Source organism: Megalopta genalis, chromosome 1 (genome assembly GCF_051020955.1).
Source record: "Megalopta genalis isolate 19385.01 chromosome 1, iyMegGena1_principal, whole genome shotgun sequence".
Lineage (NCBI taxonomy): Eukaryota > Metazoa > Arthropoda > Insecta > Hymenoptera > Halictidae > Megalopta > Megalopta genalis.
The window spans coordinates 25,375,286-25,400,665 of record NC_135013.1 but is presented as its reverse complement, the minus strand read 5'-3'; the positions used below and the strand labels follow the sequence as shown (position 1 = coordinate 25,400,665).

The following is a 25,380-nucleotide window of genomic DNA, read 5'->3' as shown; positions in this document are numbered from 1 at the left end:
ACGCGTCCCGAGGAAAAGCAAAACGCCGCGGATGGATTTCGAGAACGGAATTATTTCTCGAGTATCGTCCGCGGCCGGGCAGCACACAGATCGCTGCCGAGCCGTGGATCCGGTATTACGTTTCGAACGCCTCTGCGTTGGCTCATACTCACTGAGAATCCTCCTCCTCTTTCTTCTTCGGCTGATAGCTCTTCACGAGACGTCTGCAATCAAAAACGGGCCAAGATTAGCGTCGCACCTTTCTACCACCTGCCGCGGCATCTAATACGTTTTCGTCTTCCATGGCCTTAGATGGTCAGCCGTTTTCCCGCGATTCCGAGAAAAGTCGAGGACAATCCGAGCCCATTACAGATAATGTCGCCTTATCTAGCTTTTGCGGTCTGGCGAACGTTGGGCGAGCCTCTCGTTGTTCTCGAGAACAAATGGATTACGAATCGTGGGATCTATATAACAGGTTCTACGAGAATCGACAGGAAACACTGAGGAGCAAAAGTGAACGCGTACCTTTTAGAAAGGTATAACTTTCTTTGAAACTCGATTTGAATTTTCCTGGAGATGTTGGAGGGTCTAGTTACTGTATAATGACTAACATACTACCATTTCGGTATGAAGGAATAAAAAGAAAAAGAGAAAGATTCTATTAATACTAAAACTATCAAACCAGTCAAAATGACTGGTCTTTGATTTATTTTCTTTCACAATTCCCGATATTATACAAAAAGTAAATCAAATATTCTCATTGTTATAAAACAATACACGTTAGTCGCAATTAGGGCTCGATAGTTCTAGTGTTAAATCCGATTGACGCATACAGTCAAGCTACAGCCCCACTGAAAGATGTAAAGATTGTCTGTTCTCGGTTGAAATTCGTGAAAAACTGTCATCTCCACTTTAAATGTTAACAGTTCATAACAACGTGAACAGTGTCCGACAATTTTGATAACCATGTAGCATATTTCCTGCCAGTTCCCGTTGGACCGGATACAGTTTCGGCCGAGGTCCGAAACCATAAGTTCGCGTAATGCTGTTATCCATCGACGCAGAGATTCGAAAGTTTTCCTAATAGACATATGAGGCAAAATTTCACCAAGACCGTCCATTAACGGTTCCATCAAGGCCGGGGGACGACTCATCGAGCAATTAGGGCCCGAATCGTTCGGTCGTTCGAGTGGCAGAGTATGACGGCCCCGTATCGCCCCGTATCGCTTCGTATCGCGCCGACTCATTCTAATTCCAACGATGCTCGACCAGGCCGGGCTACGAGCGATAAATGCCTGCCGGCTGTTAAGTGCACTATCATCCGGAAGTTGACGTGTCCTTGATACCAGATCGACCATGCGTCGCCGGCCTGCGGAGGAAACGGATCGGCGCGGCCCGAGACGGGTCGACCGCGGGACTCGGGAGTTCGCCGGCTTCCGATCGGCTCCAGGCCCCCGTTCGCGTACGAGTCCGATCGGAAAAGCTATTTTCGCTAGCACTCTTCGCCAGCTGGGTCTGGGTTACCATCCAAATATCGGATAAGTTATTCTCGGATTTAGGTCGCTGTCCAAAAAACGACGATTCTGCTTTCACTCGATAAATTACGAAAACCTTCGTCGGCATTCGAATAGACGAGGCGGATGCTTTCGATGATCTCGTGCCAGCCGTTGCTGGTTACATCCAAATTCTTACGCGTGAATTGTTGCTTTTGCTACGAGAAATAGAATTTAAATGGACCATTCGCAACTCTGGATCAACGTGGGCCCAAGTCCCGTCATGTCGGTCCCTTATTATTCTTTCTTTACATCAATGATTTACCGTCTTGCCTTCAATACGGTCGTTCACCATCATTTGCTGGCGACTTTGAAATATTTAAAGCTACATCGAATAAGAGAGGCTACTTGAAAACGCGCAGAAATAAATCGAACGAATGAATTAACCCATCCGAGATGAATTATACGTATACCCGGTGTGCAATAATCGTGAGCAAGATGGAGAAATGTTTGCTCCCGAAAAGTCGCTGGCCTCGGTTGGGTTAAAACGGCGTATGACGCATTTCCAGGCACAAAAGTATTCTTCGACGGAAACGCTTCGAACGACCGACGCATCGAAAGAGCTTATTTTTTCTTTTTTTCTATGCGAGAAGTTTGACGATGGACGGCTGCCGGGACAGGATATTTTGCTGGTTAAATTGACCGAGAAAACTGGCGGGCACGGAACCGTTTGCGATCGAAGGCACGCCGTGTATCCGTATCGGAATGCATTTAATGAAAATCAACGGCACGTCGCCTCCTGCCGCCTCTCTTGTCGCGCACAGCGTCGGGGAAAACTGAGACTCCCGGTGAACGGTACCTCCTGTGTATTTGCACGAGCAACGCGCGATGCTTGTATCGCAGAAATTACGGCGCGTTAAGGCGCAAGGAACGTGCCCGCGATAATTTATATGCAACCGCTGCGAACGTGCTCTCTCTCTCTCTCGGGATAGATTTGCGTGTGACGAGCACGCGAAACGATCGTCCGCCAGGTTGACGCGCGTGAACCGATTAAACATTTCAGCCGGTTCTTTCGTTTCGAAAACATCGGCATTCTTCTCTCCAGCCGTTTGTTCGGCTTTTATTCGGCGTACCGGCGAGATCTCGCGATATTTTTCGACGAACACCGGGAGAGACCGAATTCTACTATTACAAGCTGCTCAGCGTGTCAAGCGACCCACATCGGATCCACATTCCACGGAGAACAGGTCTGTAATTTTATGCACAATTTGACGGAAACTGAAATATCGACGGAATTACTGTGTCTGCGGATGCAGAATACGTTTAGGAACACATTTAATCTTAGAACGGTCCTCTACTATTTTTATTCCCTATAATAATAATAACAATAATAATAATAATATATATTATATAATATGTAATATATTATACAATACTATTATATTATACATTATCTATTTCTATCTATTTTACCGATTTTACTTACAATTCTTAACATTTTTCTTGTTTGTTTCTGTACAAATATACATACACTTAGATTTCTTTGTTAACAGAATAAATAATTGTTCTTTGTGCAACGGTTCTTTTCTGTCGGCAGACGTTGTCAATTTATAAATTATCAGGATTTTTAAATTTTATTCTATAGTCTCCATATTTCATATATGGCTGTTTTTGTAATGTACAAGATGTTCTCGAATAATTAATTCAGATTCTACACTTTCTGTTACGCTTACAACACTATTATATTATATGTACATACATGTAACCCGCATTTAATAAATATACGTATATTATGTATTATACACATACATATATATTGTTATTATTATTATTAAAATTTACTCTAGTCCGTTTCGAATCAAGCATCGATTACCATGGAGGAAAATTGGATACTCGAATCGGTCAAGGCGTTCGATTCGAGGAAAACTCGTTGGAGGTCGTTTCGCGAGCTCCTCTCTTTCCGATCGTTGGGGGCGATAGCAATCCCCCGCAGTGTTGCTGAAAATATCGTAAGATTCGATCCGTCGTGGAGATATCTCATGCGATCGATACTCGAGTCGTTCGGTGGCCGCTCGGAACCTCGATTGTTCGGGTTAATAGGGGGAAAACTCGGGATGGAAACTGGTAGCCGTGGATCCCGAGTACAAACGTTCCTTTGTACGGGGGCCCGACGATCGAAGATCCAGATAATCGGGATTTCTAAAGCCGCCAGTGCCGGGAGGCAGTTACGCGGGATTATTAATTACGGACTCGTCTAGCGATCGCTCGAGAGACTCTTCTGCATTAATGACTAACGACTAAGTAACCGATTGATAATTGCGGCCTCTATTAGCCCATTAACCGGGAAAGCTGTCCGTTCACGAGCGATGACGTTCCCGCACCGGTGCGATTAAAAACCTACAAAAACAACCGGGAACACGATGTAGCTTACATTAACGCGTGCTGCTGCCAGGACTTAACAAGTTAACCGGCGTACCCGATTGCCAACCTACCGGCTACCGTGTCTAATGGCTGTCGCGTCAACTCAAAACCAGTAAATCCAAGTGCAACCGATATGCACTTCTCCGCGCAGCGTTCAACTCCTTTACGGCGATCGCGAGGGGCGAAAGTCAACCGCCAGTAATTTCGCAGATAACATTTTGAAAATACGCATGTCGATAGCATCTTCCACGCTGATTCGAATTTTTTATTTTGCCAACTAATTTTTTTCACAACAAAAAGACTATTCTTTCATGAAACAATTATCGGATATGCCATACCCGGTTCTCTTCAACGTCGTGCGCGCGAGCTACAGTACAAATTTCAGCTCGAAAATTTGGTTATTGTTCGAATTATTTCAATCTTTAAAATGCATCGATGGACGTAACATTTTCATCATCGTCATTCAGAATTTTGTATCCTGGATGGTCCTTCATTTATTCTCAACCATCGTTGAAACATCGTTTCACAATTTTCAAACCAAGATGTGTATCGTGTTACAGAAATGTCTCTCTAATCGACACTCAGATTGTCCACAAAAATGAACAATTTGGGAAGAGGAGATACGATTGCCTTGCAGCTCGTTCTTATAGTCGTTGACAATTCGTAACTATAAAAATGAACCGCAGAAATCGAATAATCGTATCTCCTCTTCCTAAATTGTCCATTTTTGTGGACAATCTAAGCGCCAATTAGAGAGACATCGAGCTCTTACAAACTCGAATTTCTCATTTAACTTCGACACAACATTTTTCCTTTACATACTCGCGAATATACTCGAATGGTATCTACACTCGTCCAACGACGACACCGTTATCGAAGAGTTTCAAGCAAGAAAGAAACGTGTTTCAATGTAAACATTGTCGCGTAGCTTCTATGTATGATTTTTTGGTGTATTTCGATAACGATGACGTGTACGTTTATCCTTGGTAAATGTTTCAGTAATTTTTCGAAAGCTTCGAGAGCGATACACATCGTAGTCCGAGTAAACATGGTATCGCTCAAGGGGGTCAAATCGTACCGCAAACAAACTCGCGGACATTGTCAAACACCCGGCGAATGGTTCGAATTACGCTGGCAAGCTTCCGAAGGTCGGGGCGAGAAAGAAATGTTGTAGCCGTAAAGGGGTTAACGCTGTAGACGAGAACGTAGGAGAACCGAGTGTTCCGAGACACCCGTTGTAACAAACGTGTGCAACAGTAGACGGCATTCACGGAACAAACAAGGGGGCCCTTTAATACAATATTACCGGCTGCATCTTGTGTCCGTGAACTCGTGGGGTGCGTGAGACGCGCTCGTTATACAGGATGTCCCATTGAAATCGTTAACCTCGGCTACTCGGGCCTTTGTTAATTTATGGAAATGAAAAGAAAAAAGGGAAACGTAGACGCGCGCGCGCGCGGCACGGCAAGAAGACCCGGCTCGGTACACGGCCATAGTAAATTGGTTTCGGTGGCTATTATACCGCGGCACCGGGTACAGCTACATAGTTACAAACACAGGTACAGACACAGGTGGATCGTTCAAAGCTTCTCGCTCCATGGGAGAGAGCTTCTTACCTGAGCTTCGCGGCGTACTCCACTTCGATGGCGCATCTGTCGCGAATAAAATGCCCGTACCGTTCGAGGAACTCTATCCCTTTTTGCGTGTGCTGGGATAGATTCTCGAATTGATCCTGGAACAGAGAGAAACGAACCGAATCACATGGCTGCAATTTTTCTAACTTCCATCGATCGAATTCTCGGTGAACCTTTAAACGTTCGGTGGTACTGCTCGAGACTTATCCGTGCAAACGGTCGGTCACTTTGTCCGATTGAGCTTTTATTATTTACGTCGTCCCAGAAGTTCGTGCCGCGAAACGTTTATATCCTTCGCGGTGTGTTTTGCAAACACAGCGCGGCGAGCGAACGATGGAAAACAGTTTAACACGTTCGGTAGAGTCTGGCGAAAAGTAATCCGATTAATGATTAATTGTTACGTCTGTGTCTTGAAATCATGTTCGCGATTAACGATTACGATTCACGATCACGATTAATGAGGCAAGTAATCATGATTAATGATTAACGCGTAAGAAAACGCAATCGTCGGTCATGATTAACACAGTAATCATTGATCATGTAATGATTTCTTTTTTCTATATTATGATTAACTGAAAATTTTGGTATTATGCTGGTTAATAATAATAATTCTGAATAGGTTTTAGAAAATCTAGGCCTCTCATCCGGACCAAATAACGAGAGCGAGCGGCGCTTTGCACCGAGAGACGATGGAACTTTGCTATCGATTCCGAAACGAGTCCGAGCGTTCAACCGATATTGTTCGATCTCGAAACTAGATCAAATTGGGTGCAGTCCACTCGAACGCACTCGAGCTTTAACAAACTGTATGTTTGCTACCAGATAAAACTGTTTACGCCCGCCGATTTGCCTCGTCTTGCGGTTTCAGAATCGCGATCGATTCTTCTCGGTGCAAACAAAGTATGCGGTTTCTCGTTAGAGAATAGAATACAGAGATAATTGTCTAGCCGATTAACGCGACCAATGTTCGCAACCGTTACTCCAAAGCCATTCTCTCCGGACCGACCTAGTCCGGATTTGCAGACGCAAGGACTCGGCGAAACGAATTCCAGAAGAAACAGGAAAGCAATTAATAAGGTAACAGTACCTATTATGAAACCCCGACCAATCGTGTCCCCTTCTTGAAACGGTAGCACAAATAATACAGAGACCAAAAAGAACAGTTATGTTGCAAATCTGATAGAAAAAAATCCTCGATAAAAAAGTAGATTTTTATTTATATAAAGAATAGTCCGTACATTTCTTGCTCATTTTCAATATGACAAACATGGCTTCACATTTAAAGGGTTACAGCGGTGAGAGTGCACGAAACATAAAATCCTTAAATACTACAGTAGAAGCAGAAGTTTCAAGTTTCAATTTAAAGAAAAAGACCATCATCTTACGATAATTTTTCGCAGAGTTATCGTGAATTGAAGTTGGTTAATTTCTATCCAGAACTTTTCTATGCTACAATTTTGTTCAACAGGGTGTATTGTTTACGAACAACCATTATCGACGATCAGAGTTTCATTTGGAAGTTCATTACGTTATCTGGAAACATCGATCCATCGTGCAGTAGTATAAATATTCAACAGCAACGCTTTGCAGTTGCAACAAAATCGATGATAATCTTACACCGACTGAAAAGCGTTCCATAATAGGAACATATACCTTATCGCGTGCTTGGAAAAAGGAAGCGAGGTCTGAAGTCTGCGAGGCGGCGAACGGTCAAAAGTAAACTGTTCGGGGAGAGGTTCGTTCACCTATCGTTCCCGAATTCTCCTTTCCCCCGAATCGCGACGAGTTTAATGGCGAGTTGTCCTGAAATCTCTCTGAAGAGGGACAAAAAGTTATCGGAGCCCATGCGCGCGGATGCACCGCGCCGATCGGAGAAAGAGAGATATAGAGAGAAAAGAGTAAGAGAGAGAGAGAGAGAGAGAGAGAGAGAGAAGAGAGTAGGAGGTAGAGAGAAGAGAGAGAGAGATAGAAGAGAGTAAGAGATAGAGAGAAGAGAGAGAGAGAGAGAAGAGAGTAAGAGGTAGAGAGAAGAGAGAGAGAGATAGAAGAGAGTAAGATATAGAGAAGAAGGGAGGGAAAGAGAGAGAAGAGACCGTAAGAGATAGAGAGAAGAGAGAGAGAGAAGAGAGTAAGATATAGAGAGCGAGATATAGAGAAGAAGGGAGGGAAAGAGAGAGATGAGGGCGTAAGAGATAGAGAGAAGAGAGAGAGAGAAGAGAGTAAGATATAGAGAGCGAGATGTAGAGAAGAAGGGAGGGAAAGAGAGAGAAGAGGGCGTAAGAGATAGAGAGGGCTACCCTGCTCGGGACAATGAGGGTTTCGCAAGAGAACCGGCAGAAAGGTAGAAAGATTTCTGGCCGTTTAGCGGCTCGCTACGAAAAGTGAAACTGGACGGTGCCGTTCGGCTGGCGCAACGCAACGCGCACGTTCTAACAGAGAGACAGCACGTTAACAGGCCAGGAACTATTTATCGGCCTTATGAATCGCACGCCGGAACGTTATGTCGGAACGTTACACGCCGCCAGCCTCGCTCTTGCTTCTGCCGACCAATTTCCCCATTCAGATTTCGACTCTGGCCGGCTCTAGCCGTGAATGGAGCAATTGCACGGGGCGCTTCTAAATCGACCGCCTGATTCGCGAGATTATCGGTCGTGCACCGCACCGAGAGCTTATCCGGCACCTTCCTTTCCCTCTGTCAACGATCAGATACTGGTATTTGTACATACATATCGGACGCAGTTGTTTAACCCATCTGTGTGCAACAATTTCTACTTTTTGCTTTAGCCGTTCTTAGTAAACCTCAAGATAATATCCTATTGTTTGTGCACTCTTTTACATCGGTCGATGTTTCGTGAACAAAAATTTATGCAGACTATTTTTAATAACCGAGTTTCATATACTGTGGATATTTTGGTTGTACACGCGAGGGTCGACGCTAGAACTACCAAGCAAAACGATCGATTTCAGATTTTTATTCTGTAGTTAATCCTATATCGCACATTATAATTCATTTATTCCGATGTTGTTAGTCGCTGCTATTCTTTTTGTGTCATTTTGTATTACTGACGGATGGACTGCGTATTTTATGCATTTTTGATCAAAATGACTGGGTCGGAAACAAAAGAGTGAAGACGTCAGAAGAATTTGAGAATATTTTTGTGTTACATGCAATTTATGAAAATTATTAACAGAAGAAAGGCATTTGTATCTGACTTACGTTCCCTACAATTAACTCGGATAATTTTTATATTGCACAAAAATGCATGTAACTTATCAGCATATTTATGGCTAAAAAGCGGAGTACGAAAGGGAAAAACCATGAGAGGAATTATGGTATTACTGTTTCTTAACCGCAAATAAATAAATAAATAAATCGTTATTGATGTAACAACGAGCCAGACTCGTGACGAAGAGTTCATACATAATTCATTAAATACGAATGTCATAAATTCCTTCTGTTATTAATTAATTCTGTTACCAAAATCTCGTTTCATTGGGGAAACTATTAAGGATAAAGAAGTGCTAATTATCGCAGCTGCGAAAAAGGATAGCAGTAAATATCGTTTTTAGTATTCGGTGCTTCCAAGATGCGGCGAGACGATTAACCCAAAAAGTTATGCAGTTACTACATTTCACCCTGTCTCCTCCGTTTTCTCAAGGAACATCTTACCAACAGCAAATTTGGCGTGCGGCCATCGCGGCAGTTGCGCGATAAATAAACAAATAAGGCCAGAAAGTCCCCTCAATTTCGATTCGGCTCCGTATCTATGTGTGTCGCGCGAAATGAGAACATCCGAGCAATGTATAAATAGGTATATCCATGTAAAAGCTATTTCACTCGACCACGTAAGGAGTATATGTGGTTCGCTCAAGGTTCTCAAGCAGACCCCACTTCGGGCAGTCCATAGAAATAATTAAAAAAGATCGTTGTGTTGTTCCGAGGGCGTAGCCGAGGGAGTGTTCACCGTCCATCGTGGTTCCAGTAGCGATGGGCGATAAATTATCCATATTCATTTTCGAGTTCTGGGAACACCATGCGGGAATATCGCGATGCTACGAACTCATTTTTATTTAACTAATAATTAGACTGCGAATTTTATGCGCTTATGGCAAACATGGGTAACCGAAATACTAGAACAATGGAGACATTACAAGAATTCAAAAATGCTGTCGTATTATTTTCGATATATTAAAACTGATAAGAAAAAAAATACAATCTCTACTTTAAATGAAATCTCTACTTTAAGATACTAGATTCTGACTGCTTCTAAATCTGATTGATTCTAAATCTGAGGGCATGCCCGTGACACCGAGAAAGCGCAATCTTTAACGTTTCGCGACTTTAAAGATCAAGTTTCGACCGATCTCTGATATCGATCAGAAGTATCGATACGAAATACAGTCGCAATTCGCGCGTATCTCCATCCACTGGAACGGTTCCAGTAGCTAGGAATCGGTTTAGCTGCCGGTGTGACCCTCCCCCCGCTGTTTCGAGAGGGGTCTCGGATGACCGAGGAGCGGCTTCGCGGTAGTCCGAGCCGATCAATCGCGGAAGCCTGATTGGTTGGCGGCAGAGGGCAGCGAGCAAGGGGGCGAGAGATTGTCTATGGTTACCGCGTGAATCCCGGGGTGCCAAGGAACCCTCTCTTCCGGATAGTTTTTCGGACAGCTACCGAGAATCCGCTGGGAACCACGGAATAGCGACACTCTCGCCCGTTACGCCTCGGTATGCGAGCTTTATCGTTCAAGGACGACCCCGTCTTTCAACATTTACGCGAGCCCGATGCCGTGGCCTAAGGACAAATCGCGAGCTCCACGTTCCACCGTTCGAACGGGGGGAAAAGAGAGGGGCTGGCGACGGAGAATTGACCAAGAGAGAACGAGTGACGAGAGACAGTGGAGAGAGAGAGAGAGAGAGAGAGAGAGAGAGAGAGAGAGAGAGAAAGAGAAAGAAAAAGAGAGAGGGAGAGAGAAGTCGATCGAGACTTCGGCTGGCATTCGAAACGCGTTACTTTCATTTCGAACGAGTAGCCATTCAAGGGCCACGAGCTGATTGTGGGACCCAGCAGATGCGTGTACCCCGCCGCCGCCGGTCTTGCCTTACCAGAGCAGCCCTCCGGTGCTCCGGTCTGACCAGGTGCAAAGAAAAAAGCGATCGGGATCTCGCGAGGTATCGATGTCACGCGACCAACGAGACCAAGCTCTGCCTGCGACCGCTCGAGACTCGACCCTACTCGCGTCGACTCGCGTCGCGGCCGCCCTCCTGCACGCATTCAAATAATTGGACTTTAATTAGAAACGTCGCGAGGACCGCGACAAAACAGCTCCGAACGATCCGGCAAGCATCGAGACGATGCGGGACTCGGATTAATTGTAATTGCGACACGGCAAGAAGATATACAACTGACTCGGATACGAGCGCGCGATTATAGGGAGCAGTGGCTGCGGTTCCTCGAGCGTCTCGTTGCTTGCCGCGCGACATTCTATTATATGTAGCTTCACGCGCGGTAATTGTACCGTCGATATGACTCTTTTAGGAAAATCATTTAACGAGCGCGTACGATGGGTGAAAAAGAAGTATTCGTACACCTTCTAAAATGGAATAATTTCTTTATAATTGGTACAAGCGACCTTAATTTTTGGGGGGATGTTAAAGGGATTGGTTTACTAGAGAATGACTAAAAAATTATTTTCAGAAATTGTAATTTGTTGGCACGATAAGAGAAATGAAAAATGTTGATTTTTCAACTTTTTTATTCGAGCTTCAAACGAAAATTTTGTAGAACTCGGTAACTTATATGCATACAGAAAATGTCACGCAACTTTACTTTTCAATTTCAATTCGATTAAATATATTGCTTCAATGGTGTGCAATGCTTGAGACTGTTTTCGTCAAAGTCAAAGTGTTAAAACCGTAAACACGAACTCGATCGCGTTAAACGGCTCGACAGACTTAATTAGAGCAGTAGATGCAGATACGCGATGAATACAACATTTATCGTTCTTCTAAGAAATCGTTAAAACCAACAAAATTCTAATCTTCGTAACTGCGAAGATAACGGTACAGCAAGGACGCAATAATTCCTCGCTCGTTCTCTATGCATCGACACGAACAAAGACACACATCTGCCGGCTCGTGTTTTTTCCAGCGAAAAAGAGTGGAGATTTTGCTGGCACGAGGCGGCCGACCTTTCGAGCGACAGCCTCGAGGAGCGATGACTAACGAAAGCGGCGATAAAAGGACGCTGTTAGGCGACTGCGGAGAGACGCGCGAGCGATCGTTCGCGAACGATCGCGGCGGTGATCCCGCGACATTGATCCTCGCCGGCCTCGTCAACCTCGTTTTGCCTTTGCAAATGGAAAATAATCGGTGCGACGGAAAACATGATACTCTCGCGAACGACGAGATATGCGACGCGATACGATCCTCTCCCGTGTACACCGATACACGGGTTTGAATCGGATATCGGTGTGCCGTGCTGGGAGCGACCGATCGCGGATCCACGGGATCCTTTCGAATCGGCTAGAAAATGTTTCTATCGGTTCGCACTTTCTCATTGTGATAACCGAGCGATTTGCGACTGAATATCGGAGAACTGGTAGCGCAGGTGATACGCGGTCCTTCGACTTTCGAACCACCACCGGCCAACAGGAAAACCTGTTGTCGTTTTTCTGCCCCGTCTGCGCTACCGTTGCGCTGTTACAAGCCCGCTCTATCACCGGCAGCCGATTTGATTTTCACGCGGGACTAATTACTCGGTCGTTCTGGCGGAGAAAATACGGATATTACGTGAAACCGCCAGTCCCACCCATGGAGATATGCGAGCAGCCGGGACAACAGGTTCGCACCGAACTTAACCGAACGTTTTCGGATTTCATCGGATTCCGATCTCGCAGATAGGCTCAATCGCGAGCTTACCGATTCCAGTCAATTTTAATAACCGAGTTTCGTATCGTTCGTTTCCATTGCTGCACCGAAACAATGAAGTTTCAGTACGCTTGCTATGCAATAATAAGTGAATAATAAACAATAAATAAATAATAAATAGTAATCATAATTTTATACAAGTTGGTTTCGAACTCGAGGATGGTAGTTGTTGGTTCGAAAACGTACTTGCAAGTAGATCGATGCTATGAATCATTGTGTTGTGTTAACACGTTGAATATTATATATAATATCCGTCAAATATGGATGACACTAATTCTTGACCAATTTTCAACATTCATTTTCATTGTAATGTATTCGAGCAAACTGAATTTGACTAGGATGTTTCGGACGCGAAAGAGTTCTAATTGTCGTTCACTATGATAAATTTTAATTTTCTAGTTTCGGTTTGATTCATTAAATTGCATTGAATTTGTGGGAATTTTAACGGTTGATCGTTGGCGCTGAACGTGTTAAAATGCTACGTGTTACTGTCATTATCGGAGGTTTTAATTTCTTCATTGACGATTCAAATCAATTTAGAAATCAACTATATAATGCTATCAGAAGTTCGAATGTTTCGTTTGTGTTTGCTTTGTATTATAATCGTATTGTTTTCATTTTCATTATTATTTTATTAACACGTTAAGCGCCACGCCGGTCCCTAGGGACCGGCGACAGATTTTTCGTTCTTCTATCGCGGCGCGTGTGTCGGTCCTTGCGTATTTGTGAGACTGAACATTTAAATTATGCGATATCGGTTTTTGTTTGGTCAATGCTTCAAGGAATAGAATAGAATACTTAAAAACATTAATGTAATTTATTAAAATTTAATTTAATTTATTTTAATTTATTATTCTCTGATGAACTTTCATCGCTCGACGAGCGCAATACACGACGATGACGAATTGTAGGCACTAAAATTTGTTCACTTGACGTATCACTTGATGACATCCTGATTTTTGGGTCAACAAAATTTTGAATTTCTAGTCAAGAAGAAGTACGAGAAAACTTGGAAACTGAACGAAACTGGGCTACGATATGTATGCAACTGAGGATTTCTTACGCGTTCGAGCGTCATTAGGCCTCGCTTTTCAGTTTTTTATCTTCTACCAAGGAGAAGGGACTATAAGGATATAAACAAAGTATATACATAGTATTTATTACGATCAGAAAATGACAGGCTCTCGAGTATAGTTTATCTGCAAGTGGAAAGATAAACATACGTTTATACTCTGGCTCGCCTAGCGGCGCGCTGCCCGGCAGGGCCCGCCTGACGGCTTACCGTGGCTTGAACGGAAAGGCGCAAAAATTCGGCGTGGCGCTTAACGTGTTAAGTTGAATTTTTATAGAGAAATTAAAAAGACATCTGGCCCGTTGATGCTAAATAAATTGAATTAAATTGTTGGTACACCCTGTTACATCGGGAATGAACTAACGTCCTCGAACAAGCTGTCACCACCGAGCGGAAAGCTTGTGCACAGTCGGAGAACTATTTCCGAGCAGTCTAGACCGAGTCGATCGAAAAAGCTGCGGCATTGTTGGCAGGGCAATTCGATTATCAGTTCGGAGGGAGTGAAACGCGAATGGAATTATAGTCGATTATCTGGAATCGATTTCCAGACGGGCCGGCCGCGATGAATCGGGGGCTTTCCCCCTCGGCTTCGGAGCAACCCTACGCGAACACTATGCGAGCCCTACGCGTTTTCCGCGCCGCAGCCGCAGCCGCAGTCACCGCTGCAGGTCGATAGATAGAAAACGCGCTCTCTCCCTCTATCTTTATCTCTCTTTCTCTCTCTCTCTCTCTTTCTCTCTTTTCGCTCCCTATGACTCACAGCCAGCCCGACCTTTTTCAAAGAGGTGCACTTGCACGCCGACCTAACCTTGCCTTCGCCAGACTATTCAGGTTAGCCGGTGGACCAAGCAGATAAGTTTCGGTCTCCGTTATGCACGGCAGGTAAACCCTCGTTGCACCTGCCTCGGCGGCCTTCCTCTCGCTTTTACCTTGAAGACGATCGGCATAATGCTCGAGACGTTCGGGCCAAGACCCTGGTTTTCGAACTTCTCGAGTGTCGCCGGCTCAATACTTTCCCTCGGTTCTGTAGCGCCGGATCGCGGCCGTTTGCGCGAACGTAAATCTCGACGACCCAATTCGCGGGTATTACTACGATCGAACCGCGAAGTTAGTTCCCTCGAGTTTCCAATTTAATTTAATCCCATTTAATGTTATCAAATGTACGAGCGCGAGAGCCCTTGGTACGACAGTAATCTCAATGCTATAACGTGAGGTAAAGCAAACCGTTTCACGGTGTACTAAAAGAGTTAATGAGGTTGATTCTGTAACATTCAAGTGAAAACGAGAGATCAATTAAATTTTTAAAATTATCGGCATTGATTAAAGACACGATTTAAAGAGTTAATTCGGCCGTGCAGTGTTCGACGAAATTCTCCCACGAGGATCGGACGGTGTTTAAAAGCTATTAATGATACATTTAAATTAGATCTCGATAGAATAGCTGTGCAGGAAACTGTTCCACTTAAGACAAATAGAATAAAGATAGACGGTAAAAGCCAGCAAGAATCTCCGATCAATTTTTTACTGGAATCGACGATAGCCGAATTGTTATCGCTCGCGAAAGTATTTGACAGGAAATTGCCCAAGTATAATTCGCAGCAGGTGATAGTACCGCGAAGCAAATGATAGTGATCGGTGCGTCACTCGATGGACGATAAAGCAATTGTCGAGTGATTCACCATGTTCGATGAAACGGCGCGTAAAGAGAGCGAATCGCTGGAACCTGTGAAACCAACGGCACTATGGTTGTCGTTAGCGTAAACGTTTGTAAACCTGCGTGAACATTTGTAAACGTTTGTAAACCGTAGTGCACATTTTTGAATCTCAGTAAATCTTAGTAAACCTTAGTAAATCTGCGCAAACTTTAGTAAACCTTTGTAAACCGTAGTGCACCCTTTTTAGATCGCTTAGTAAATCTGCGGAAACTTTAGTAAACCTTTGTAAACCGTAATACACGTTTTTAAAGCTCTTAGTAGATCTCAGTAAACCTTAGTAAATCTGCGTAAACTTTAGTAAACCTTCGTAAACTTTAGTAAACCTTTGTAAACTGTAATAATTCTCAGTTAATCTCAGTAAATCTGTATAAACTTTAGTAAACCCTTTGAAAAACCTGCATGAACTTTTGTAAATCTCAGTAAAACCTGCGTAAACCTCTACAAACCCTGGTAAACCTTAGTATGCGTTTGTAAACCGGTCGGCCACAGCAGGAGTGAGTTTCCATGCGCAGAAACTCAGGAACACTGCCCTTTGATCGACCGAAAATTCCTTTGCGAGAACACCGTTACGTCAAGAGAGAAAGAGAGAGAGAGAGAGAGGAAGAGAGAGGCTCCAAATAAACTGAATAAAAAAAATCTGGTTCGCGAGAGTGGACCGTCGCTAATTAATTCGACGAGCACCTCGGAAAACCGTTGTTCGTGGCTGTCGAGGAGGCGGGGGCTGAGACAGCGACCGGGAAAACCGGCCAAGAGAGGAGCAGGAGAGAGAGAGAGAGAGAGAGAGAGAAGAGAGAGAGGAAGAGAGGGAGTACCGCGGAAAATCAATAGCGGTGCCGGATATGCGGAATCGCAGGCAGAAGCGAGCGTAAAACATCGACTGCGAAAATAGTTGCGAAAACGAGAGACACGCGCCACGTCGCTCGAGGAACTCCCTGGACTCTTTTTCTCCCTCTCGCTTTCTCTGTCTCTCCTCCCTCTCTGTCTCTCTCTCACTCGCTTTCTCAGGCACTCGGGGAACAAGTGTGCATTATGAGTCACGAAATCGCGGTGGGGTGGTTTTCACGTACCCTACGCGCCGCCCTATCGATCCTGCGTTTCTGTGCACGCTCGCACGCTTGCACGCCCGCACGCGACTTCAAAGCGGAACAGAGAGGACCACGGAGAGACAGGGACGTGGACAGGGTGACGAGGACATGGTGACGAGCACCAGACACAGCGAAGGGAGTGTGAGAGCCTCTGGACGGAGAACCGCGGGCCCTTCGGCTTCGTTTTTAGCATTCGCGTTTGTTTAAACAGTGCCTCTTCGCTCGAAACGTCGATTCTCACGGAGACTGAATACCCTTAACCTTCGGAAGCTCTTTTCTCGAATACTCGGCGATATTTGCGGACGAATCGGACTGCAAGATGCAATTGAAGAACGCTTTCCATTAGTTCTTGACAGTTTGTCTACCGACAGTTTGCTAATGGTTCTCTTAAAATCGAAGATCAGCGGAATTTGTTTAATAATCGTTCAAAAGCCACCATAATCTTATTCACAATCGTTCTAATTATTTAGATTAATGCAATGTCACAAGTTCTTCTGGGATAATTATTAACGAAAACGTTATCGAGATTATCTTAAACACAGTTTAGTCCCTGAAAAATTACAAATGGCAGAACTGAATTCATTTATAGACCTCTCGCCATTTCTATTTCAACGTAATCGTTTCTCAAGAAAGAGTCTTCATGATTTCAACAATTTGGAAATAAACAATGAGAGACTGGTCATTTTGATTAACATGGCCCGGTTCGTTAATTCTCTGTATAAATAGTGTTTCCTTGTTCTTCTATGTTCTGAGCTTATCGAATTTGTTTCCATAATCTCGCTTCTGATAAATTCGCAGATTCCGTGTTTTACAGCTCAATGAATACATAAAGCACTTCAAAGTAGTTCCTTGCAAAAGTCACACCGGCACGAACTAGTTTGACCCTTCCCGAACGGACGTCGATATATCGACTTCAGGGCTGTACTCTAGTTCTAGTGGCTGCAAGCATGTAATTTGCTTACGTACAGTGACTCACATTAATATATTCGGACACCTTTCAAAACAGAATAACTTTTTATCAAATTGAACGGAATGACTTGAATATTTTGGTGATATTAGAGTGATTAATTCATTGCACAATGACTTCGATACTCTCTTTTTTTAATTTTGCTATTAATTGAAGTGACAAAAAAAAACATTTTTTTAAAGTCTCATGTTCTTTAACTCTTTTCCATCTGATCCTCTAAAGAATACTTGAATCATTTCAGGTTTGGACGATGAAATCCATCCGGATTCATGAGTATGCAATTTCATGCATCTATATACATATACATACATACGCCATCGGTATGCAATTTCATGCATACTGAAAATTTTATCATACATAATTTTACTCATACGCAGCAAAAGGTCAGGATTCACTATCCACATTTCCCATTATTTCAGTGTTCCATACATGATTTAGTTCTTCCAAGAAGATGTCCTCGACAAAATTTGCGTATACACAAAAGGTTAATGGACTGACCAGGTAAAATAATGTATAGAGCTTTGAAAGCTCGCGGAGTGGACGTGCGGATGAGAAACCAGCGGACTCGGACACGAAAACGGGCGCAATGGAAATGTACTCCGATAAAATAATAACCGGTATCTCCGAGTTGAATCCAGTCGTTTCGCCGGCACGGCTGATTCGAAGCAATACGCCGACACGGTACGGCCGGAGTCGTTGATACTCATTAAATATTGACAATAGAAGATTCTCGAGTATCGTACAAATGAGGCGCGGCTGCCAATAACGGATATACCCTCTCTCACCTGCGTACCCGTGTGTGGATTACGCTTAGCTCATACCGTAAAATTTGAAAGTAACTACGCGGAGATGAGTGTTCTCTAGCCATTAGAATCTTAATGATCTATTTGAGTCGCGAAATGCCTCGTCCCAAATTTTTACTTTACGATGATTGCAATTATAAAGATACACACCAGCTTCCAAAAGTATTGAGACAGTTACAGGAAATTAAATGAATTTGAAAAACTGATAGGGAATTGTTATAATTTCATAATTTTAATTCAAAGTTAATTATTATATTAAACAGCGATAAATAAATGCACATAGTTTATGTTATGATAGAAGAGATAACGTTAAAATTCATTATTAGAAGAAATAACGCCGATTTTATAAAATAAATTAAATTTTTTCGGCATCCATTTTATTAGCTTTACCATTATTTCTGATCCTATTTGGTTACAGGCATTTTGTAATATGCTCCACATATTAAGAATAAGTGACAAACAGTTATAACTTTCTTATCAGTGTGTACTTTCGACGATGCGATGCCATTAAAACTCACGGACATTACCTAAACTGAATGAGAAATTACATTTAAAGTAAATTTAATTTTAATTTAATTTAATTTAATCAAATTTAAACTAAATTAAATTTAAACCAAATTAAATTTATACTAAATTAAATTTATACCGAATAAGCAGGTGTCCTGATAGTTTCGGAGAAGGGTGTACATTTATGGGGAATGTATCTAATAAACTTGTTTCATAACCAATAGCTGCTGTTCATAAACCTAGTCTAACCCTTATTAAAACGTCTCCAGTCCGGTTCGATCTTAATTTCGGAATTTTGTGTGCTCTTCTGAAAAGGTGATTCTTTGAACCGGTTGCGCTTCGGTTGCACTTTGGGCTGCAGAAACGTGCAACGATGCACGGCTCGCACACCAGCTCGGCTCTCCAGGGTTTCACGTGCCTGCTAACGAGTATACACAGTGGAACACGAGAGCGAGGCACGGTGGGACGCGGCGGTTGCGTTTAATAAGCAGACGAAACGTTGAACCGTCGCGTCGGCGTGTCGTGCGGTGCATACACCGGTGCAATAATATGCGCCTTAAAAAGCAGTGGGGTAGTGGAGCCAGTTACTGTGGCGTAGCAAACAACTGAGCCTTTTGTTTATTTTCAAGAACGATTAACTTTATATTTATCGAATAAGACGCATTCAATGTTTTAATTGAAATTTAATTCATTACTTGCTCATTAAGATTAAACATGTGAAAAACGGAAGTTCTTGATGTACCATACAAATTGTTACAATCTTTTGATACTGAATTCGCGACATTTTCTACAAAGCTTAAGAAAATATTGAACGAATGAAGATCTAATATTCAATAAAATAAATTTTCTTTCTCCTTATGTTAACAAAAAATTTCATCTTTGCGTCATGGGAAAAATTCGTGTCGATAAAAGACACTTGGAAATTGACCTTAACCGTAGGCCAACTAAGCTGGGTTTACGTTGACCCGAATTGTATACGTGTTAGTGTTTACTGAATTAACAAGGAGAAAAGACATTTTTAGAAAGCTTCGTCTAAAGAGAAGAAGCAGCCGTGTCTAAGAATATATACTTTCTATTTATAAATAAATTTTTGCAATCAAGTATCTGTTTTCTTTTCACTCACATATTATACTAATAATAAAATATAAAAAATAAATAAATAATAATATAAAATAAAAAAATAAATATAATATTAAACTAATTTAAATAAAAAATCTGGTGAAAAATTGATTTTTTGATACACGAATAAAGAAATTTTGTTTTAGGTGAAACATGGCCCGGCTTCGGCTATCGTTCGATCACTAAACCTTTGAGCATCCTACGGTTGAAGTTCTTAAAAAATGTCGATTAAATTGCTGAAGTTTTACTAGCAAAAAAAACTCCTGAAGACCGCCGACAGGGTACAGTAATTGCCTTCTCTACTCTAGCACTGTGCAAATGTAATACAAAAGTAGTACGAAAGTAGTAGAAAAGTAGTAGAAAAGTTTCCGCGTGTTTTACGAAGTAGAGTCGACGTAGGAGTTTTCCGAACGAACGAAGAAAGTACGAGGGAAGAAAGGGAAATCCGCGGGAGAAGGTGGGAAACTATGGTAATCGTGTTCGCGTCTCCGTCTGCACGCGAACGAACTAACGATCATCGGGTAATGCGCGGGACCCCGTCGACGGATACACGGCTCACACGGATCCGTTGTGTTTTAATGCGAGGCGAGAATAATCCCTCGAGAGGCGCGCTCCTCGCGGTGCATTCGAGTCTCTCGAAAATTGGTAGCTTAACCCCTTAAGAGACACGTATTTCCCTCACCGGTTCCATCAAAAGAGTCAGCGCTCGGCGCAGCGACAGACTAATGCACCGATAGCCAACTCTGCCCCCCTCCCCCCAAGAGAAAAGCATCTTCCTCCTATCCGAGTGTCTCCCTTGGAAATAATATTCTGTCTCGCAGTCGATCGTCTCCCCGAGAAATCAAGACAGAGATTGACTAGACTGCCGACATTATCCATTTATGGTGGAATACGAAGCAAGGGAACCATTAGAAGGATTTAGCACCCAACCTAAAGAGCCAGTCGAAATTGAAATACAGTTGAATTCGTTTATGCAAGCTTAGATTATCTCTTAGAAATATTATATAATATTTATAATTGTAATCGTAATTAATACTAGCTTTATGAAACCCGTCAAAATGACGGGTCATTAACTTTTTTATTCACGATTATTCAGATTGTAGAGATTTATTCGTAAACATTTACGAGTAGTATTACAATAACATTGGTTAGCAATCAGGATAAATGTCTTGTTGTTACTTTTATAAGCTAGTATAACCTTGGTGTTCCGTGAATCTAGTGTTAAATAAATTAAATTAAATTATAATGGAAATAGTTATAAAGTCTGAATAAATTTAGTCTTGTCGTTCTTATAAAACATGCGTTAGTCACTTTTACCGACGACATATATTGTGTCGTCGTCTTAATAAAATTACTAAAAGAGGAACCAACTATCTACTAAATTCTTACATTTGATGCAAAAACCTTTTGTTCTACAGAAGTATAATTAAAAATACCGTGATCTACGGTCAGGTACCCAGAAAACCAATTCCGGGCTGCAAAAGTACGAAATAAAAATTCTTCCACACGGCAAGAAGGCTTGAAAATAAATCTCGGAGTATTGTTGCCGCAAATTTCCGTGCAGAGGATATTCGCTCGGTTCTAGGAACGGGCGCGGTTCTTCGTCGCTTCGAAAAAGGTTCCGAGGGATCACAGCGCTATTCCCCGGTTCCTTTGATGCTCTGGAACCTGGTTCGCGAACATTCTCCCGTAAACCCCGAAACTCGAAAGCTCTCATAGGCGGCTCGTGACCTTTCGCGAACCCTTCATTCCCTCCGGTTCGCCTAAACGCCAGCTGTTCCAGCGAATTTCGCTCGAGAGACCCGAGACTCCTCGAGAGCGAGACGTCGGATCGACCAGACGGTCTCCACGGCTTTTTTCGACCAGATCATCCTCGCTCTCGAAGCTTTTAATAGATCCCGATAAACGAAGCGAGTGCTGCGGCCTCTATCGGAGACGAATCGCCTGCTCGTCGATGATTTATGGCTCGCCCTTGATTTCCTAATTAGACGACGCGGCGAACCGCGAGGCGATCGGTCGATTAAACTGCTCTGCAAGCTTGCCGAGTTCTACGAAGTCCTGTGCAGGATCGTTCGCGAATTCTGATCACTCGACGATCGAGATCCACGACGCCACAGTGGGGCTAAATAAAAACGTTGTGCCGAAATTAAAGTACTCTTGATAGGAACCTTGTTAAACCTTAAATATCGTAGAGTAAGGGAAAAATAGAGAGAATGTAGCACGAACATTTTTTAATCGTGGCAATTTCTGTTGAACTTGAAATATTCCAACAAAATTGTGATTTATCCAACACCGGGTACAGTTGGGCATTTTTTTATACATCGTTGGCTTCCTCGCTTAAATCGAGTTTTTCTCAAAATTTTAAAGTGACGGATAAATTGTGCGACCGGATTTGAAATCAGCGCGTCAAAATCTACGGGAAATGATGTATAACATGTCATAAAAAAAGATTCAAACGTACATGGCATTGGATAAATCACAATTTTGTTGCGACACTTCAAGTTTAACAGAAATTGTCAAGATTAAAAAATGCTCACGCTACATTCTCTCTATTTTGCCCCGATTCTATAACATTTCAGCTTTAACGTAAAAAGATAAAACTGCATCGCTTTAGCCCGTTCCTATCGAAAGTCCTTGATTTTGGCACAACTTTTCCATTTAGCCCCACTGTGCGACGCTGCGAAGCGAGAGATCCGAACGGAGAAAAGTTGTCGTAAAGCTAGAAGCAGCTAGAGCCATTCATGGCTAGGCTAACATAAATAGCCGTGATTCGTTTCGGACGAACTCCGCCAGATGAACATTATTAACCCTTTAACAGCGAGTGACGAGGACTTCGTGCACGATCTACTAAATATGTATGCTATTCTAAATCCGAAGAAAATGTAATTCTTCTACGAGAAAAAAAAGACTGTCTCGCTCGATCGAGGAAATTATTTAAACTGAACCTAGCAAGCCGATGAAAACGACCGGTCTCACATTGTTAATTTTCAAATTATTGAGATTACTAAGACTTTCTCTTGAGAGACGATCAAATGGATTCCTTTATCCATACATTATAATCAGACGGCGGATTTTATGCGTCTACGGCAAAAACGAGTAGGTACAATTTAAAACAGTGAAAAGATTCAAAGAAACCGAGGAACGTTGGTCCATTAATTTCAGTTTACTATAATCATTAAAGAGAGAAGTAAAATTATACCCGGCTCTTATATGTTGCAATTCATGCAGAAAATTTTTATTCGCCATGAAGATCCGCGGTCTAATTATAATAAAAACGGCGAGAGGTCTATATAAATTCAGACTCGTCACTATGACGAAGCAACGCACGTTGCTCACTTTCCGAAGTGCTAATCAACGCGCAGTTGTGAAAGAAATGCTAGTGCAAGTGGTTAACACTGACTTGCAAGTGCAAGGATGACACAACTTTTTTCTATCAAGCGCGAAACTAGGGCTGGGGAAAAATCAATTTTTGAAACAGTAAATAGATTATAAATACTTTTATCTTCTCGTGTAATACCAAATTTGGTAAATATGCTTGAATAAAAAAGTTCATTGAAAAATTCCTAGCAACAACATTTCTATAACATCAGAAACTGCGAAAGAAAAAATCAGAAACCAGTTATTTTGACCGGTTTGGTAGTTCCGGCGTTAAACAAACCAAAGTACGCCGTCATCTACAACGAGCAAGAGGGTCGCTAGAGTAATTGCTGTAATAAATCTTATCCGCTCTTATATTATGAAACAAGAAGATCCGATTAGGTGTAACGTTTATGGTCTCCAGTGTGCTAATACTAAACACCCCCGCGTTCGCCGGCTGCTCCGAAGATCCTGCGTACATATGAAATTGATGACGCGCGGCCCGCGTTTCCGGCGCCGAAAGCGGCGATCCACGGCGGCACGCGTCCCCACCTGCGGGACAGGAAGAACAGATCCGGTGCGATACCGCGATAAGAATACCCGCGAATTCTCCGGAATGTTGTCCCAGGTCGGGACAAACGCAAACGCGCGCCGGACTGCGTCGTACTACGCGTCGTTCTACGCCGCTGTGCGGCCGGCGTTCTATGTATGCTTCGGAAACTTGTCCTACGGTGAGAGGCGAAGCACGCCGACAGGGACGGATTACGAGACAAAGGACCCCCAATCGCGATTCCCTGACGCGTGTTGCCGCCCGTGGCCGACTGCGGTCGACTGTGGACTGTGGACAGAGAGCCCGATGCGATTCCTAACGAGATACGAGTGCGCAGTCACGAGCCGAACAATCATACGAACGTGTCGCGTCGCGTCGCGTCGCGCCGCTTGGAAACTCAAAGAGCCGCTTCTTCGTTTCGAAACGGCTTCTGCTTCTTCGAGAATTTGTCCCGCTTTCCCTCCGCTCAAGATCGATCAATTGTCCGCGAGATTCTCCCGATTGGTCCTTCGCGACTTTCGAACAAGGAAATCCCGATAACTGATTATTCGAACAACGTTTCCAGCAATAATTCGGATAAAATTTTATCCGAATGACGATTTGAATAATAATTTGGATAAAATTGTATTCGAATAACGATTTGAATAATAATTTGGATAAAATTGTATTCGAGTAACGATTTGAATAATAATTTGGATAAAATTGTATTCGAGTAACGATTTGAATAATAATTTGGATAAAATTGTATTCGAATAACGATTTGAATAATAATTTGGATAAAATTGTATTCGAGTAACGATTTGAATAATAATTTGGATAAAATTGTATTCGAATAACGATTTGAATGAATTTTTCGAGATAAAATTTTATCCGAAATTATTATCATTATTATTATTTCTTATATTATTCGAAAAATTTATTCGATATATTATTCGAATAAAATTTTATTTTCTCATTGTCCGGATTTATGAAACACGAGGACATGGTACGAAAACAGCGTTCCATAATAGCTACACACTCGTACTTAACTATTTTTTAATCGTATTATTTTTTATTAAATAAATATTTCAAAGTCTATTACGTAATCTATCGAAGAGTAGCCTAAATATTCAACGACAACGCTTTCCAATCGTAATAAAATCGTCGATAATCTTATACCCCCTAAAAATTGTTCCACAATGGGTACAATAAAGCCTCTTTATACTGTTACAAAAACACTTTATTATCGAAAAATTTCATCCAAGTTCTCTACTAGTAAAGACAAATGTTCGTCTAAGTAAGTCTCCGTTGCTCTTCCAGTTAAGCTCGATGCAGACACGATCTCAGAATGGCACGGAACGGCGCACACACAGATATCTCCGGGCAATTGGAGCAGGTTGAATCATCGCGATCATCTTTTCGCGGACGTTTTATTATTTGCCGAGCTATCGAGTGCAGGATGGGCGATCCGTTACGGGGAACCGTACGAAGGGAAACGGTGAGAAGATGCTCTCGGTCTCCCATTTCTCTGGAAGCGAGCGACGTAATCCCGTTTAACGGCGCTTCTCTCCGCTGGTGCGTGGACAATGGGCGGGGGCGGACGGTGCTACGCAGACTGTAGGAAGACGGTGGAAGACGCTCGGAGCGGAAAGGGACCCGCACAAGCGGAAGAAGAAAAGAAGCGCGGCCAATTGTTCTCCTAGAAAAAGGCCGGCCGTGTCGACGAGGCACGGAGGCATGGGCCATGGGGACTCGGAGCCATGGGCACGGC

At 42.8% G+C, this 25,380-nt stretch overlaps 1 protein-coding gene across 5 annotated transcripts in view; it reads right to left on the bottom strand.

Annotated features, from left to right (window-relative positions):
- The window catches only part of Cip4 (formin-binding protein 1-like Cip4), a 61,236-nt gene that overhangs the window by 9,157 nt on the left and 26,699 nt on the right, over positions 1-25,380 (bottom strand). For all 5 annotated transcript variants that reach the window (XM_076524106.1, XM_076524088.1, XM_076524094.1 and 2 more), the window contains 2 exons: positions 5,510-5,625; positions 153-203 (listed from right to left, as the gene is read on the bottom strand). In XM_076524106.1, coding sequence (XP_076380221.1) covers positions 153-203; positions 5,510-5,625 — 167 coding nt within the window. The remainder of the gene's footprint in view (positions 1-152; positions 204-5,509; positions 5,626-25,380) is intronic.